Source organism: Marmota monax, unplaced genomic scaffold (assembly GCF_021218885.2).
Source record: "Marmota monax isolate L192 unplaced genomic scaffold, Marmota_monax_Labrador192_F-V1.1 WCK01_AAM20220418_F8-fsc00078, whole genome shotgun sequence".
In the NCBI taxonomy this organism is placed as follows: domain Eukaryota; kingdom Metazoa; phylum Chordata; class Mammalia; order Rodentia; family Sciuridae; genus Marmota; species Marmota monax.
The window spans coordinates 3,379,241-3,393,519 of NW_026694865.1; the positions used below are offsets into that span (position 1 = coordinate 3,379,241).

At 49.3% G+C, this 14,279-nt stretch overlaps 1 protein-coding gene and 1 non-coding gene across 2 annotated transcripts in view; both read left to right on the forward strand.

Annotated features, from left to right (window-relative positions):
- Itga11 (integrin subunit alpha 11) overlaps positions 1 to 14,279 on the forward strand; it is a 115,610-nt gene that overhangs the window by 54,006 nt on the left and 47,325 nt on the right. The window contains exons 4-7 of the mRNA XM_046426667.2: positions 3,933 to 4,024; positions 6,646 to 6,760; positions 9,319 to 9,446; positions 10,706 to 10,854. Of these exons, the coding sequence (XP_046282623.1) occupies positions 3,933 to 4,024; positions 6,646 to 6,760; positions 9,319 to 9,446; positions 10,706 to 10,854 (484 nt within the window). The remainder of the gene's footprint in view (positions 1 to 3,932; positions 4,025 to 6,645; positions 6,761 to 9,318; positions 9,447 to 10,705; positions 10,855 to 14,279) is intronic.
- On the forward strand, positions 11,961 to 12,066 carry LOC124080676 (U6 spliceosomal RNA). Its single transcript, XR_006847763.1, has one exon. It is a non-coding gene; the product is annotated as a U6 spliceosomal RNA (small nuclear RNA).

The following is a 14,279-nucleotide window of genomic DNA, read 5'->3' on the forward strand; positions in this document are numbered from 1 at the left end:
CTCCTGTGGGCTGAGAAGCTGCAGCTCTCGGCCTCCCCCCGGAGGACTGGCCTTCCCCAGAGCCAGGATGCTGGACCTCCCCATCCTCCTCTTCCAGGAGGTGCCTCTGCCCTAGAGCATCCCATGGTGTCCCTGGGGGTGGAGGACAGGAGGGCAGCAGGGCCTGCAGGAGGACCTGCCGGGGACTGGAGAGTTAGCAGATGAACAAGAGGAAAAGCCCAAGAGTCAATCAGATCCCGGGCGGCCAGCTGCCTGTCATATGGTGCTGGAGGCCCCTGCTGTCCACATCTGGGTCAGCACCATGGGTGGGAAGTTCAGAACCCAGCTCTGCAGTGAGTCAGCAGAGGAGGGGAGGGAGCCTGGCTGGTGACCTCCGGTCTGGTCATCTGAAGGGACCCAGGTGGGCTTTCCCCTTCCAGCTGTCCAAGCTGTTTGCTATGAGGCCGGGGAGCTCACAGCCTCTCTCTGAGCCTCGATTTGCTCGTATGTAAAGTGGAAAGTGGGAAGGGTGAATTCAACAACCCTAGGATCTGTTCCAGGTCTACTCTGCCCCTCAACCTTTTTTTTTTTTTAGAGCTGGGGATTAAACTCAGGACTTTAATTACGCTAGTCAAGCGCTCCACCACTGAGCTCCAGCCCTGGCCCCTCTGCCCCTCTGCCCCTCTACCTTAGGTATTAATAGGTACCAAGCGCTATGCTTGTTAGTTATTGGGATGCAGCAGGGAATGAGAAGCCAAGGGCCCTACTGGGAGGGGACAATGCATGAATAGACAAATTACAAAGCAGGATAGTTTCAGATGGAATAAGTGCTGTACAATAAGCCAGGAAGTGGTCAGGCAGGGAAGGCCTTTCTCAACAGGTAATATTTGAGCAAAGGCCTGACAGTGAGAAGGAGTAAGATGGTGGTGAAGTATTCCAGACAGAGGGAGAGCAAGTACAAAGGCCCTGAGGTCGGAGTGAGTTTGCTCCATTGGAGAATGTAAGGAAAGGCCTCGTATGTAGTTGGCGCAGAGGGAACAAAGGAGGGGGCGGGAGAGGTGGACGCTATACTCAGGACTCAGGCCACTGAGAGAAGTTCCTGGGTCAGGCGGGGTATGGGCACAGAACTAATCATTTTGTTCTGCCTATTGCTCTGTCTTCCAATGTGAACCCCATTTCCCTCCAGAAGGAGAAAGAGACATAAAACCCTGGAAAACATTTGGCTGGGCCTGAGTTTCCCAGGTTAGATCTTGGAGCCTCCTCTGCGGTCCCCACTGCCACTGTGAGGCCGTTAGGTGGGGAATAAACTGAGGGCATGACACCCTGTGGCTGGGCTCAAGTCCCCACTCTATTTACCAGGGAGTGACCCTGCGGAAGCCCCCGACACTTTCCGTACTTTGACTTCCTTACCTGTAAGATGGCCAGGGTGCCACCGGGACCCCCCAGGACAAGAGGAGGTCCCAGGCAGGCAGGTGTGTGCAGAGCTCAGGGGGGACCAGGCCCCTCAGACCCCCAGGGCTGCTCCTGTCACTTCCTCTCTGGCCTGTTTGCACAGACAAAAAAGAAGACAATCCCAGTCGCTCAGCACAGCCAAGGGGGCTGGATTTGATTTCCTAAGAGCCTCGCTGAAAACCGAGGGAAACCCAAGGAAAGAAATAACAAACTTGCTGCCCCCACCCTCTGGCCACAGGGCAGTCACGTGTCTGCTCCACCCCCAGGGCCTGCCCTGCCAGTCCTTGCTGACCTGTTCCCCTGGGCGCCAGGCCACCTCTTTATACCTCCAGTCACCCACAAAGCAGAACACAAACTATTCTGAGTGGAGGGTCCCAAAGCCCCCGTGCAGGGAAGACACGAGGTCTCTCCTGGCAGCAGGTCAGGACTGACACGCTCCAGCCCCTCCCTCTCTCTTCCTGTCAGTACACACACACACACACACACACACACACCCCACTTCTGGGGGATTCAAGCTCATGTTTCTTCCCTTCAGTGGCTTGATAGAATGATCCAGAAAACCCTAACTGGTGTAATTGTTTGTGGTTCTAATCTACAACAGCCAACCCTCTGCCTACACCTGGCAGGATGATAGCCCTGCCCCTGAGTATCCCACTTGGCAGTCAAATACAGACTGCAAGACCTAGAAAGTATAATGCCAGATTTGTGGGACCCCAATAGACCTCCAGGAGCCAAATCCGATGCAATCACACAAGAGTCTTTATTGCAAGCTTGAGCCTGGACTTACAACCGTTCCCAACGCAGCGGTCCCAGGGAGTGAGTCCCAGTCCTTTGTTCAGTCAGATTTTATAGGTTTGGGGGGGATACTCTATGCGTCACAACATCACACAGCAAATCATTCCATACCGCGGGAAAATCAAACAACAACTCTTTTTTTTTCTTTTTTTTTTATTGGTTGTTCAAAACATTACAAAGCTCTTGACATATCATATTTCATACATTTGATTCAAGTGGGTTTTGAACTCCCAATTTTACCCCAAATACAGATTGCAGAATCACGTCGGTTACACATCTACATTTTTACATAATGCCCTATTAGTAACTGTTGTATTCTGCTACCTTTCCTATCCTCTACTATCTCCCCTCCCCTCCCCTCCCATCTTCTCTCTCTACCCCATCTACTGTAATTCATTTCTCTCCTTGTTTATTTTCCCATTCCCCTCACAACCTCTTATATGTAATTTTGTATAACAATGAGGATCTCCCTCCATTACCATGCAATTTCCCTTTTCTCTCCCTTTCCCTCCCACCTCATGTATCTGTTTAATGTTAATCTTTTCTTCCTGCTCTTCCTCCCTGCTTTGTTCTTAGTTGCTCTCATTATATCAAAGAAGACATTTGGTATTTGTTTTTTAGGGATTGGCTAGCTTCACTAAGCATAATCTGCTCTAGTGCCATCCATTTCCCTGCAAATTCCATGATTTTGTCATTTTTAGTGCTGTATAATACTCCATTGTGTATAAATGCCACATTTTTTTTATCCATTCATCTATTGAAGGGCATCTGGGTTGGTTCCACAGTCTAGCAATTGTCAAACAACAACTCTTAACATTGATTAGCACATTCACTGGCGGGAACAAGTTGGATAAGGGTGATTGGCTAGTATAAGAGGGGGATTCCTTTGAACTGATTGGCTTAAGCCACGAGGGGAGTACTGCTGAACTACATGGTTTCCCAACATGTTATCAACCACCATAAACTACTGGAGGGTCATCTGGCATCCCAGGTATTTCCCTGTCTCATGCTGATTGGTGGCTGCTAGGGGGTTGCTATGGGTCCCCACCTAGCCTGACTGAGTCAGGGACACCTGGAGCCGAAGATCTCTCCTGTTATTTGTAGATAAACAGCTCAGCAGGGTGGGTATGTGCCTAGGAGTGCCCTGTGGGTCTTTCCAAGGACAAGAGTCACACCGCCTTCCTTAGGACAGGCCTTGAGGTAGAAGCTGCTGTTATTTATTATCAAAAATGGAGTCACATCAGTTTCTCAAAAGCTCCAGAAGTCTCCTGTCCAGTTGTCCTTGTGAGAGAGAATCTCTCCATCACCCTCTGTCACTTTGGCAGATGAGCAGAGAAGGGAGCCTGAAAGAGCAGGACCAGGGTTGGCAAGTGTCGGTGGAAGGGACGCTGCCCAGAGGACGCGTCCTCAGTGGGCACCATGGTGTGTTTGGGGTGGGCACAGGGGGACGTTGGGGCCCAGTCAGATGACTGGTAGAGGAGAAGGCCTGGACTGGAGGAAGGCTCTGCCGTGGGTTTACTGTGTGATCTTCAACTATTGCTTGGCCTCTTTGAGACTCAGTTTGCACATCTCCCAGGGACCTGTGAGGAAGGAATGAGATTGTGTCTGGGGAGCAAGGGGACCCAGGCACCTCAGGGACCAGAAGCAGCTCTGGGCGGAGGGTGGGCAGGAGGGGGCTGCAGGCTAAGCATCTACCCCGTCCCCAGGAAGGGTCACCCTGTCCAACGTGTCTGAGCGGAAAGACAACATGCGCCTCGGCCTGAGCCTCGCCACCAACCCCAAGGACAACAGCTTCCTGGTAAGAGCCACCTGCCCCATCGTGCTGCCCAGCCAGACCTGCTGCATGGAGTGGGAGAGGTCGGGGACTGGAAGTCCTCACACCCCATTGGCACCTCAGACTCGCTCACCCCACCCAACTCCACCCTCAGTCGCACCACCCCAGGCCCAGCAGGAGGAAGCCCCTCCACAGGCTTCTGCCTTTCCGGGTGTCTGAGGGGACACCCAAACACCCAGGGAGGTGTCAGTTTGGAGGGGACAGTTCACGCAGAAAAACGGATTGAGTCCTTTGTGTGCATACCCAGGGTAGAGGAGCAGCCAGAAAAGGGACAAGGATAAATACAGCCAACGGCTGACAGGGACCATCCATTCCTTGGGAAGCCAGTTTCCTGGGGCAGAGACCAAATCCCACATGCAATGAAAGAAACAAGACATGTCACTCCACCTAAGACTGTAGGGAAACCAGAAATGAAGAGACACAGATGCACTGCCACCCAGGGAAGGGATATGGAATGGCAGGCCATCTGGACATCTGGGATTGAATGTGGCAGGCTGGGAGAGGTTCCTGTTTTGTTTTTACAAACAGGTCCTAGCAAAGAAGAAAGAAAAGAAGGTGTCTGGGCTGCAGTGGCAAAAACACTCATTTGTTTAGACAACTTTTTGAGCACCTAGTGTGTACTGAGCCCGGTGAGGCCCCTGGGGACTCCAGCAGTGCCCAGAGCTCCTGCTCCTGGCTCTGGTTGGAAGAGAAGCAAATAAGTAACACATGTGATCTGGGGACAGGAAGACATCAGTGGGCCATCTTGGGGGTCTGTCCCCTACCCCAGGAGCACACGCCAGCACTGACTACAGTCTGGGAACTCAGTGGCATAACTGATGGGTAGCACCTGCTCCCTGTCATAATGGGTGATGCTTGGTGCTCCAAACAGGATCCTTCTGGGCCTGATAGTTCCTACATGAGGAGATTTCAGGAAAAAATTACCCCAGAAAGTTCAACACAAGTTACCACCCACTTTTAAATGGGGGGGGGGGCTTGTGTCACTCTCTGTTTTTTGTCCATCAGTCCATTTCTGCCGGCAGATGAGACCTCTGGGGTGTGCAGCACCAGGCATCAGGATGCTTCAATATACGTCAATGGCAGGTCCTCCATTATCCCCAACCACAGGCAAAGCAGGGCCCCAGCCCCGTCCACACACACATCCTTTAGGGCCTTTGTCTCCACTCCCTTTTCTGCCTGAAGCTCCTTGTCACACTCTCACTAATTTGATTTCACTTACCTCACAAGGTGGGATGAGGTCTAAGAGGACTCCTCTTGGAGCTTGGAGCTCCCTGGGAGCAGCTTTTAGCCTAACATGGTAGCCCAATCCTGTAACCCCAGCTACTCAGGAGGCTGAGGCAGGAGAATTGCAAGCTCCAGGCCAACCTGGGTAATGAGACCCTGTCTGAAAATGAAAAGGACTGGGGATGTAGCTCAGTGGAAGAGCATCTTTGGGTTTAATCCCCAGAACCATAAAGAGAAATTAAAATAAATAGATTCCTGATTCTTTGTTAACTCGTTCACTCATCCATTCCTTGATTCATTCATCAGTCCAACCCCTGCCAATCATCCACCCCTCTACTCATGTATCCACCCAATGATTCATCTACACATCTGTCTACGCCTCAGTCCAGTAACTCACCCTTCCATTCAGACATCCATTCTTCCATCCATCATCCACCCATCCACCATCTGTATTATACCCATTCATTCACCATCCATTGGTCATCTACCCAGCTATTCATCCATTGTCTTTCTATCTACCCATCCATCCTCCCATTCTTTATTCCCTCCTTTATTCCAAAATAATTGACAGCAGTTTCAACAAAAGACACAGATAAATCATAACCTTTAAATGTAGGTTAAAAAGAAAACTAATTAAAGAAATGGTTTGGGAGAACAATTCCTCCCCTAAACCGAAGGAAATTACTGCACAAAACTTAGCCTGGGGTGTCCTGAGAGCAGGACAAAAATGGAGGCATGGAGATGAGTTTCCATTTTTAACAACCCTACCTCTGAGAGAGACTCATCACTTCAGTCCTCCAATGAGGGTGTGACATCAATGCTTTTGATTGCAAATTTTACAGAAATAGCAAATACCTTTTTTTTTTCTTTTTCCATCTTTCCCTAGTAAGAGCATGGCGTGTTGTTGGGACCCAGTCCTGGAAAATTGCCCAGTAAGGACCATCAGGTGGCCTCTGCAGATAAAGGATCTTGCCTAGTGACCCTTGAAGGGTCCACTCCCATGACTGTAAAGTGTCCCTAGATTTTCCCTAGATCCTATGTGGTGGGAGGGGTGGGCAAGTTGGAGGAAGAAGAGTCATACCCTAAATAACAAAATGGAGAATGAGGTCTTGAAATCACAACAAAGGAGGACTCCAAGACTGGTAGCTCCCCATTACCCCTGACACAAAGGGAGCTGGTGCACACTGCAGCAAGAGAAAGCGTGGTGAGACTTAACAAAGACCCTCTCATCCCTGGGGACAACGACACTCTGAGAAAATATGTCTGTCCAGGGTCACGGAGGTTGGGGCTAGACCATGGGTCGTTGGGCCAGGCCCTCTCTGCCTCACCCACTGACCAGGGGCCTACACTGTACTTCTCAGGCCTGCAGCCCCCTCTGGTCTCATGAGTGTGGAAGCTCCTACTACACCACAGGGATGTGCTCGCGAGTCAACTCCAATTTCCGGTTCTCCAAGACCGTGGCCCCAGCTCTTCAAAGTAAGTGGCTTCAGATCTACAGATGGGCTGAGCTGGGAACAGTCTTGGAAGGCTTGGGCCTCTGGTCACTGTTATCCTGGCTACAGAGCAGCATTTGGTTGGATTCTAGTTCCACCCTGCCCCAGCCCTTGGGATGACCTAGGATCAGGTCACTTGGTTGGGCCTCTGTGGGATCATGTTCCTGGTGCGCCCCCGCCTACAGTATGATGGTGGGAGCGAAAGAACTAAGGTTGTGAAGACAGCCCTGGCACCAAGGGTGCCTCACTGCGAAGACCCTTTGCATGAGAGGGGTTGCCAGGCCGCCACGTGCCACAGACCGTCCCCAGGTGCCACTCACTTAGACTGCAATGCATATAGCGCTCCTGGTGTTGAGTAACACCCAGCAGGAGGAGAGCCATGGGGTAGAGAAAGGTCCTTGGCATAATCATGCTGGATCTGTTCTCCCAGGCTTCTGGGAGTTCAGCACAGCCTGCCCAGGGCTTAGTGGAAAACAAACCTTCCCTCATTCCCCAGCCACCAAGAAATCTGGGGAATTGGTGCTCAGACCTCACCCCAGAAAGCCCAGACGCCTTGGCTCTGAGCCCTACTGTTTCTTCTGTGCTAAACACCCTCACCCAAGCAGCTGCTGCCCGTTTTATGGAGGGTGAGGGGATTAGCACCTTGGGCTTGCAGGCAGCCTCCCTCCAAACAATGGGGCCAGTCAGGGGTGGAAAGATGGGGCGGGGGGGGGGGGGGGAGGAGGGTCAGTCTAACAGGGGCTGGCGAGTAGTCCTCTTAGGGCAATGAGGAGGACACTAAAGGGCAGGACAGGCAGTGCCAGAGCACAGGAAGAGGCCCACATCGGGCACACGGGTTTCCACTGGGAACATCATGTCCCTAGAGCCACTGTTCTCTGCAAATGGAAATTTGACCATTCCAGCCTCCCTAAACTTCCTCTAGCAGAAGCCTCATGGCCCAGCCAGCCAGCAGTGTCCTGACAGCTGATCAAATACAGACGCCAGGCCATCCTGTGTAGACTGCAACCCAGTAGGTGTAGGATAGGCCCTGGTATGCGTGGAGAGAGGAGGGCAGGGGAACTCCCCAAGAGAGTATTCAGCCAAGTCGTTCAGGAACCGCAGACCAAAAGCCGCATTCTTCCCAAGGTGTCTTTTTTTAAAAAATTGAAATTGTAAGAAAGACATCAGTGATAAAAATTGCATTCTAATAATAAAGATAGTTTAAAAATAAAAGAAACCTAATCCCTCCCGGGAGATCATAAACTCCTCCAAATCAAGTCATTTGGTCTAGTCTCCCTCCATGGCTGCCAACGCCGGGCAGAGTTCTGGCATATCAAGTGCTCAGTCCAAAAGTGTTGAGCTAAAACAAACTGGAAAAAGACAACTCTATCTGGCTTAGTCAGGCCAGAAGTGTCAGGTCACTGCCAGCCGTACACAGCAAGCCAGTGGCAAGGTGTTTGAGCCTCCCAGTCACCCAACATTTCCCAAGTGCTCCATCAAACACAAAGCCCCAACAAGCACCTTGGCTGAAAGCCACCACCTTCCTCTCCCCGGGAACATGGAGTTCCACGGGACACTTTCACTATGCAAGGATGCGGGGAATGTCTAACACAGGACAGGCTCCCAGCATGGTTAAGGAAGACCTTCTAACAGTGTGAAAGGTCCACCGTGAAATAAGCAGATGCCCAGATACATCATGTATGCTATCTTCCAAAGTAACCCTGACCATCAGCAAACAGTGCTTAGATTTTAAGTCTTTTTTTGAATATTTGTTACAGTGCCCACATCTGATTCATTTTTTTTGTTAATTTTTATTATCCCCTTTAACTTGGTATTAATATGAAAAAATATAAAGCAAGATTTATGTTCAGAGGTAAAGGCCAAGAGCTTGACCAGATGAGGTCACTGCCACATTAACTCAGTGATTTACTTTTAAAAAATAAATAAAAATAGAATCAACTAAGATTTCTTGAGCTTTGTGCCCAACCCTTTAGAAGAATCTTGCTAGTTCCTCGTGGCAACTGCTATTTATTTTTATGCCTCTTTCAGTGCAGAGAAAACTGATGCTGAGAGGTTACATGACTATCCACAGGTCACACAGCTAGTGAGTGGTGAGGCCAGGAGTCAAAATCACCTGGTGTCAGAATCCAGATTCTTAGCTCCTCCTTAAACATGAAATCCTCTCATTCGGGCTGCCAGTGGTAAAAGCCAGAGGCCTGTTATAGTGAAGCAAATGACAAGAGGCCCTCATATGGACAGAGCCACCTGCCTTGGAAGCTTTGACCAATTGGCACTGGTCAGTTCCTAATCAAGAGCAGAGACGGTCAGGCTTCTTTTGTGTTTTGATCAAACAGCCCACAGAGTGGTAGAACAGAGCCAGGAAACCCCAGACTCGTCATTCATGTTCCCCAAACGTGCTGAGCCCAAGGCGCTCCTCAGTCCAGGGAATGACACACAGGTAGCAGTCAATTCTTCTGTCATCCTCTGAACAATCATCTGGAAAATCAGAGAGGTGCAGACACTGGTTCCTTGGCTAGCCATGACCCTGTCCTCACTTCCCAGGGTGCCAGACCTACATGGACATCGTCATTGTCCTGGATGGCTCCAACAGCATCTACCCCTGGGTGGAGGTCCAGCACTTTCTCATTAATATCCTGAAGAAGTTTTACATTGGTCCAGGGCAGATCCAGGTGAGTCTCTGGGGCTCTTTCCTCCTCTCAACAGGATCTCCCCGCTGAGCCCACTGACCCAGCTGCCCAGGGGTGTCAAAGAGCATCTTCACATGCCCTAAGGAAGTGCACAGGAAACCTTGGCCAGCCAGCACTGGGTCCCTGCAGCCTAGAATGCCAATCCCTAGTGAGCACATCAAGGGACAGTTTGGGGAGGCCACACTCATAGGCAAAATACTGACTTCTGGGTAGTCCCCACCTACAAAGACGTTCTGAGCAGGAGGGTTGGAGGGCTGAGCAGGCCCCAGAACCCTGCAGAGCAAGGGCAGGAACATTAGGATTGGTTTTGGAGAGAAGACCAGAAGAAGGTAAGAGCCATCATGTCTGGCTCAAGATAGGGTATTCATTCCTATTATTTTGACTAAATGAGGATCAATGGATAAAAGTTTCAAGATGGTAGATGGCAAGTCACTCTAAAAAATTATTTTTTACAAGTAGAGCTGTTGAAGAGGAAGTGGAATTTCTCATGGAGCCAGGGTTCCCCGCCACTGAGAAAATAGCTCTTAGGGCATCCGAGAGAACGTCCAGCATTTGAAGGGGACTTATGCCAAGTAAACTCAGTGGGCCATCCAACGGCAACGTTTATCATTTAATCCCTACTATAGGTCATTAAGGGTTTTTTTTTTTTATTATTTCTGAGCTACTAATGTTGCCTATATTTTATTATCCTTGGGGATGCAAGAGCCTCTTCCATTTTTTTTAATATTTATTTTTTAGTTATAGTTGGACACAATACCTTTATTTAATTTATTTATTTTTATGTGGTGCTGAGGATCTAACCCAGGGCCTTGCACATGCTAGGCGAGCGCTCTACCACTGAGCCACAATCCCAGCCCTTCCTTCCAGTTTTAAAGAATCTTGATTTTAGAGTTTGGAAACAACACCAAGGCCCTCCACCCACACTGCTCCTGCTAACTTAGACATCCATGCTGTGCCGACTGTTTTCTTCCGAAGAAGACGTGTGATCAGTCAGTCAGGCCTCTCCTTAGATCACAAGATGCCCTTACTCTGTTTGTGGCCCCAACTCGTCCCACTGAACCATCTGTTCATTCCTGGAATAATGCAAAAGCTGCTTCCCCTGGGCTGCGGTGACATTTTGGGAAGGGTGATCTCTCACTCCCGAATCATGACAAGGGAAGATCATTCCTGGGGACTCTTGCCACCAGAGGTCTAATTTTCAGGGGCCAAGACGTTCCTTCACGCTCTCCTCTTCCATGCAGGTTGGAGTCGTGCAGTATGGAGAAGATGTGGTCCATGAGTTTCACCTCAATGACTACAGGTCTGTGAAGGATGTAGTGGAAGCTGCCAGCCACATTGAGCAGAGAGGAGGAACAGAGACGCGGACGGCATTTGGCATTGAATTTGCTCGGTAAGAAAAATCTGGTTTTTTAGATCTCAGATACTGACCCGGGTATCTATTGCTGTGTAACAAACCACTGCAACGTTTGCTCCCTTGAAGCAATGATTATTAATTTCCCCAAAGTTCTGGGGAACTTTGACCCAGCTGGTCAGTTCTCTCTGGGTTCCCTCACATGGTTGAGTGTCGTCTAGTGTCCACTGAGACTGTTATCATCTGAGGTTTGACTGAGCTGGATGTCTAGGATGCAGTACACAGGGAGATGGCAGTTGTTGCTGGCCTCTGGCTGGGAGGTCAGTGGGAGCTGGTGATCTAAACACCCACACATGGCCACGTGGCTTGATTTTCTCATGTCATGGCATCTGGATTCTGAGAGAAGTGTCCCAAGAGCAAGCTTCCTCAGAAACCCAGACTGCTGACGACCTCTCCTTGAAGTTCCAAAAATGACTTCTGCCACATGCTGTTGGTGGAGCAAGTTCCCAAGGCCAGCCCAGATTCAAGGGGAAGAAATATGATTCTACCTCTTGATGGAGGAATGGCAAGGTCATGTTGAGGAAGGGCGTTTGGGATGGGGGTATCATTGCCACCAACTTTGCAGAGCGTGTTCTACCAAAGACACTCTGTAAAAGGATACAGGTTCCATGAAGGCAAAATCTAGTTCCTTAAAATCCCACCAGAACTCATTCATCCACATGAATGCTGCCTGTAGACATGTCCACACAGAGGACCACAGGCTTATGCCAGGAAGACATTGCTCAAAACATGCGCTTACCAAGTGAAATTAGCCAGTTTTAAAAGCAATCCCACAAGCTCTCTCGAGCCATGGCTTAGATACTTAAGATGACTACGTCTAAGCCACTTAGATTTGAAATGTCTAAATTTTACGCCTACGAATGTGAGTTCTGCTACATTTGTTAAGACCACAGTCCCGACATATAGTCCCACCTCATTTAGGCTTAGTTGATGTGTTTCATAGAATTTCACAACACAAGAACTACCTAGGCATCTCATGATTTTATGTGGTCAAAAGATTAAGATTTTTCCAACTTCATAACTTCTTACGATTCAGTCACTGCTCAACCATTGCATTTCTGTGTGCTGATAAAACTCGTTCTCAAGTGCTCACTTTGGCAGCACATATCCTAAAATCGGAACGATACAGAGAAGATTAACATGGCCCCTGTGCAAGATGACATGCTAATTCGTGAAGCATTCCATATTTCTGTTTATGCCAGAGATGAAGCCAAGTTCTACTTGGGCAAAAGATGTTCTTATGTGTACAAAGTAAAAAAACAACACAGTGACTCCTGGTGACAAACCAAACAAAACCAGGGTGATCTGGGGAAAGGTAACTCGTGCCCATGGAAACAGTGGCATGGTTCGGGCCAAATTCCCAAGCAACCTTCCTGCTAAGGCCATTGGACACAGAATCCATATGATGCTGTGCCCCTCAAGGATTTAAACTAATGGAAAATAAATAAAGATGGATTTGTGCTCTTGTAAAAAAGAAGAGGAGGAGGAGGAGGAGGAGGAGAGAAAAGAAAACTCGTTATAAAGCTCACTTTTTCTCCTCCATGGGAAGATGATGGCTCTTACCCATCTTTACGACGAATGGGCCATTTTGCTATTTTGCCGTCACTGGGGTGGGACCAGAGATGCCCAACAGGCCCTGGTGAAAGGGCTGGGCAGCAAAGGGAACCAGTGACCACCGGCTATCACTTTCCCAGTATGGCGCTGACTGACTCACACAAGAATGAAGCCACTGTTTGGTCATTCCCCTTCTGCAGCCCACCGACCTTGGGTCAATGACATGCATGTGACTCACCAGGTAGTTCGAAGCATTAGTAACTCGGGATTTGCAACTCCTGGGTTGTAATTTCACCTCCATTGAATTTTGAAATTCTGATCTTCCAGTCTGCCAAGTTCAGGTCCCAAATTATAGCTGGTGCCTTTTAAGATGAAAGGTTTTTTCCCCTCACTTGGTTATTCATAATGAGGGTTTTTTTCTTTTTTTTCCCCCATGTACCTACTAAAGGACAAAGACTCCAGCCATGAACTTGAGGGGCAGCTCCCAGCCCAACATAGGAGCTCTAACCAGTGTCAACCCTGATCCTATCTCAGAATGCAGAGAGACTGTCTCTCAGGGAGGCCCGTGAGGAAAGGTTTACTGAGAGGTGGCCTTGGGGTGCACACCTGAATCCACTGAGGGAGCTGGCCAAGAGATAGCCAGGAGGGGGCATTCCAGGATGAGGGAGCAGCCCACAGGCTCAGCATTGCACCTGGCACCCCCCAGGTCAGACAGCAGCTCAGAGAGGTCATGGTCCAGGTCACACAGGTCTGGTGGGACTTCATCAGGACCTGGTCTTTTCCTGAGAGAGACAGGAACCAGAGCAGATTCTAAGCAGACTAGAAACATGATATGAGCTAAATTCTGTGGGTCACTCTGGTTTTTAGTTGGGTGGGTCCTGTTGTGACTATAAAGTTCTTACTGCTCTCAAGGAATTTGTAATCTCATTTACAAAGGAACAGATCCAAGTCCCTTTACCCAACACAAAATCACAACTTAAAAATCTGATGATTCATGCTGATATTCATACTATTACAGATTCACAGAGATATTCACACTATTCTGCTATATGGAAATATGATCCTGAAGTTTTCCTTGGCTCTCAATGTAATAAAAACTGCTATGCTCCTGCCATAATTTTCTGCATGAAGTTTTTATTCCTTCATGGAGGTCACAGAAGCATCTAGAATTTCCTTTGAGGGAAGAGCAGAGTTCTCCCTTCACTAGGTTGGGCTTCAGCCCAAAATCTGCTCTCGTCATGTGGAGTGGGCCTCTATGGCCTTTGGGTCCACAACTCATACTAAAATTAAATGGGATTTTTTAAGGCAACATGTCCAGAATATCAGAGAGCTACAAAGAGAACAGCAGATGGTTTTCCCTCTTCACTGGCTGCTGCAGTCTGGCTGGGCACAATTCACGAGCCACTTGTCAAGCAGAAACGAACTTTATTTTTAGAACACACATGCAGCACCACACGAGCTCTTCAGGAATTCCCTCAGAGCCCAACTGCCACCACCGGCTTCCAGCGAGCCTCTCAACCCCCACTCCTCCTGCTCTTGAGACCGATTGGCTGGGTCGTGTGGGCGGAGCCAAAAGGGTCCCCCAATGAGCAGCTCCGTGGTCTGAAAGGGCAGGGAAACAGCCCAATGAGCATCACCGCAGAGGAGCCAATCAGTTGGAAGTTTGCTGGGGCCGCGGTGAGTCAATCAGCTGGAAGTTTGCTGGGGCCGCAGTGAGCAAATCAGCTGGAAGTTTGCTGGGGCCGCTTCAGCTGTGGCTCTAACATCTCCCCCTCTCTGTTTAATTAAACAACAAGCATGTGGCTTAGGGACTGTGCCTGCCTTAGGTTGTCCAATACTACATATGGTCC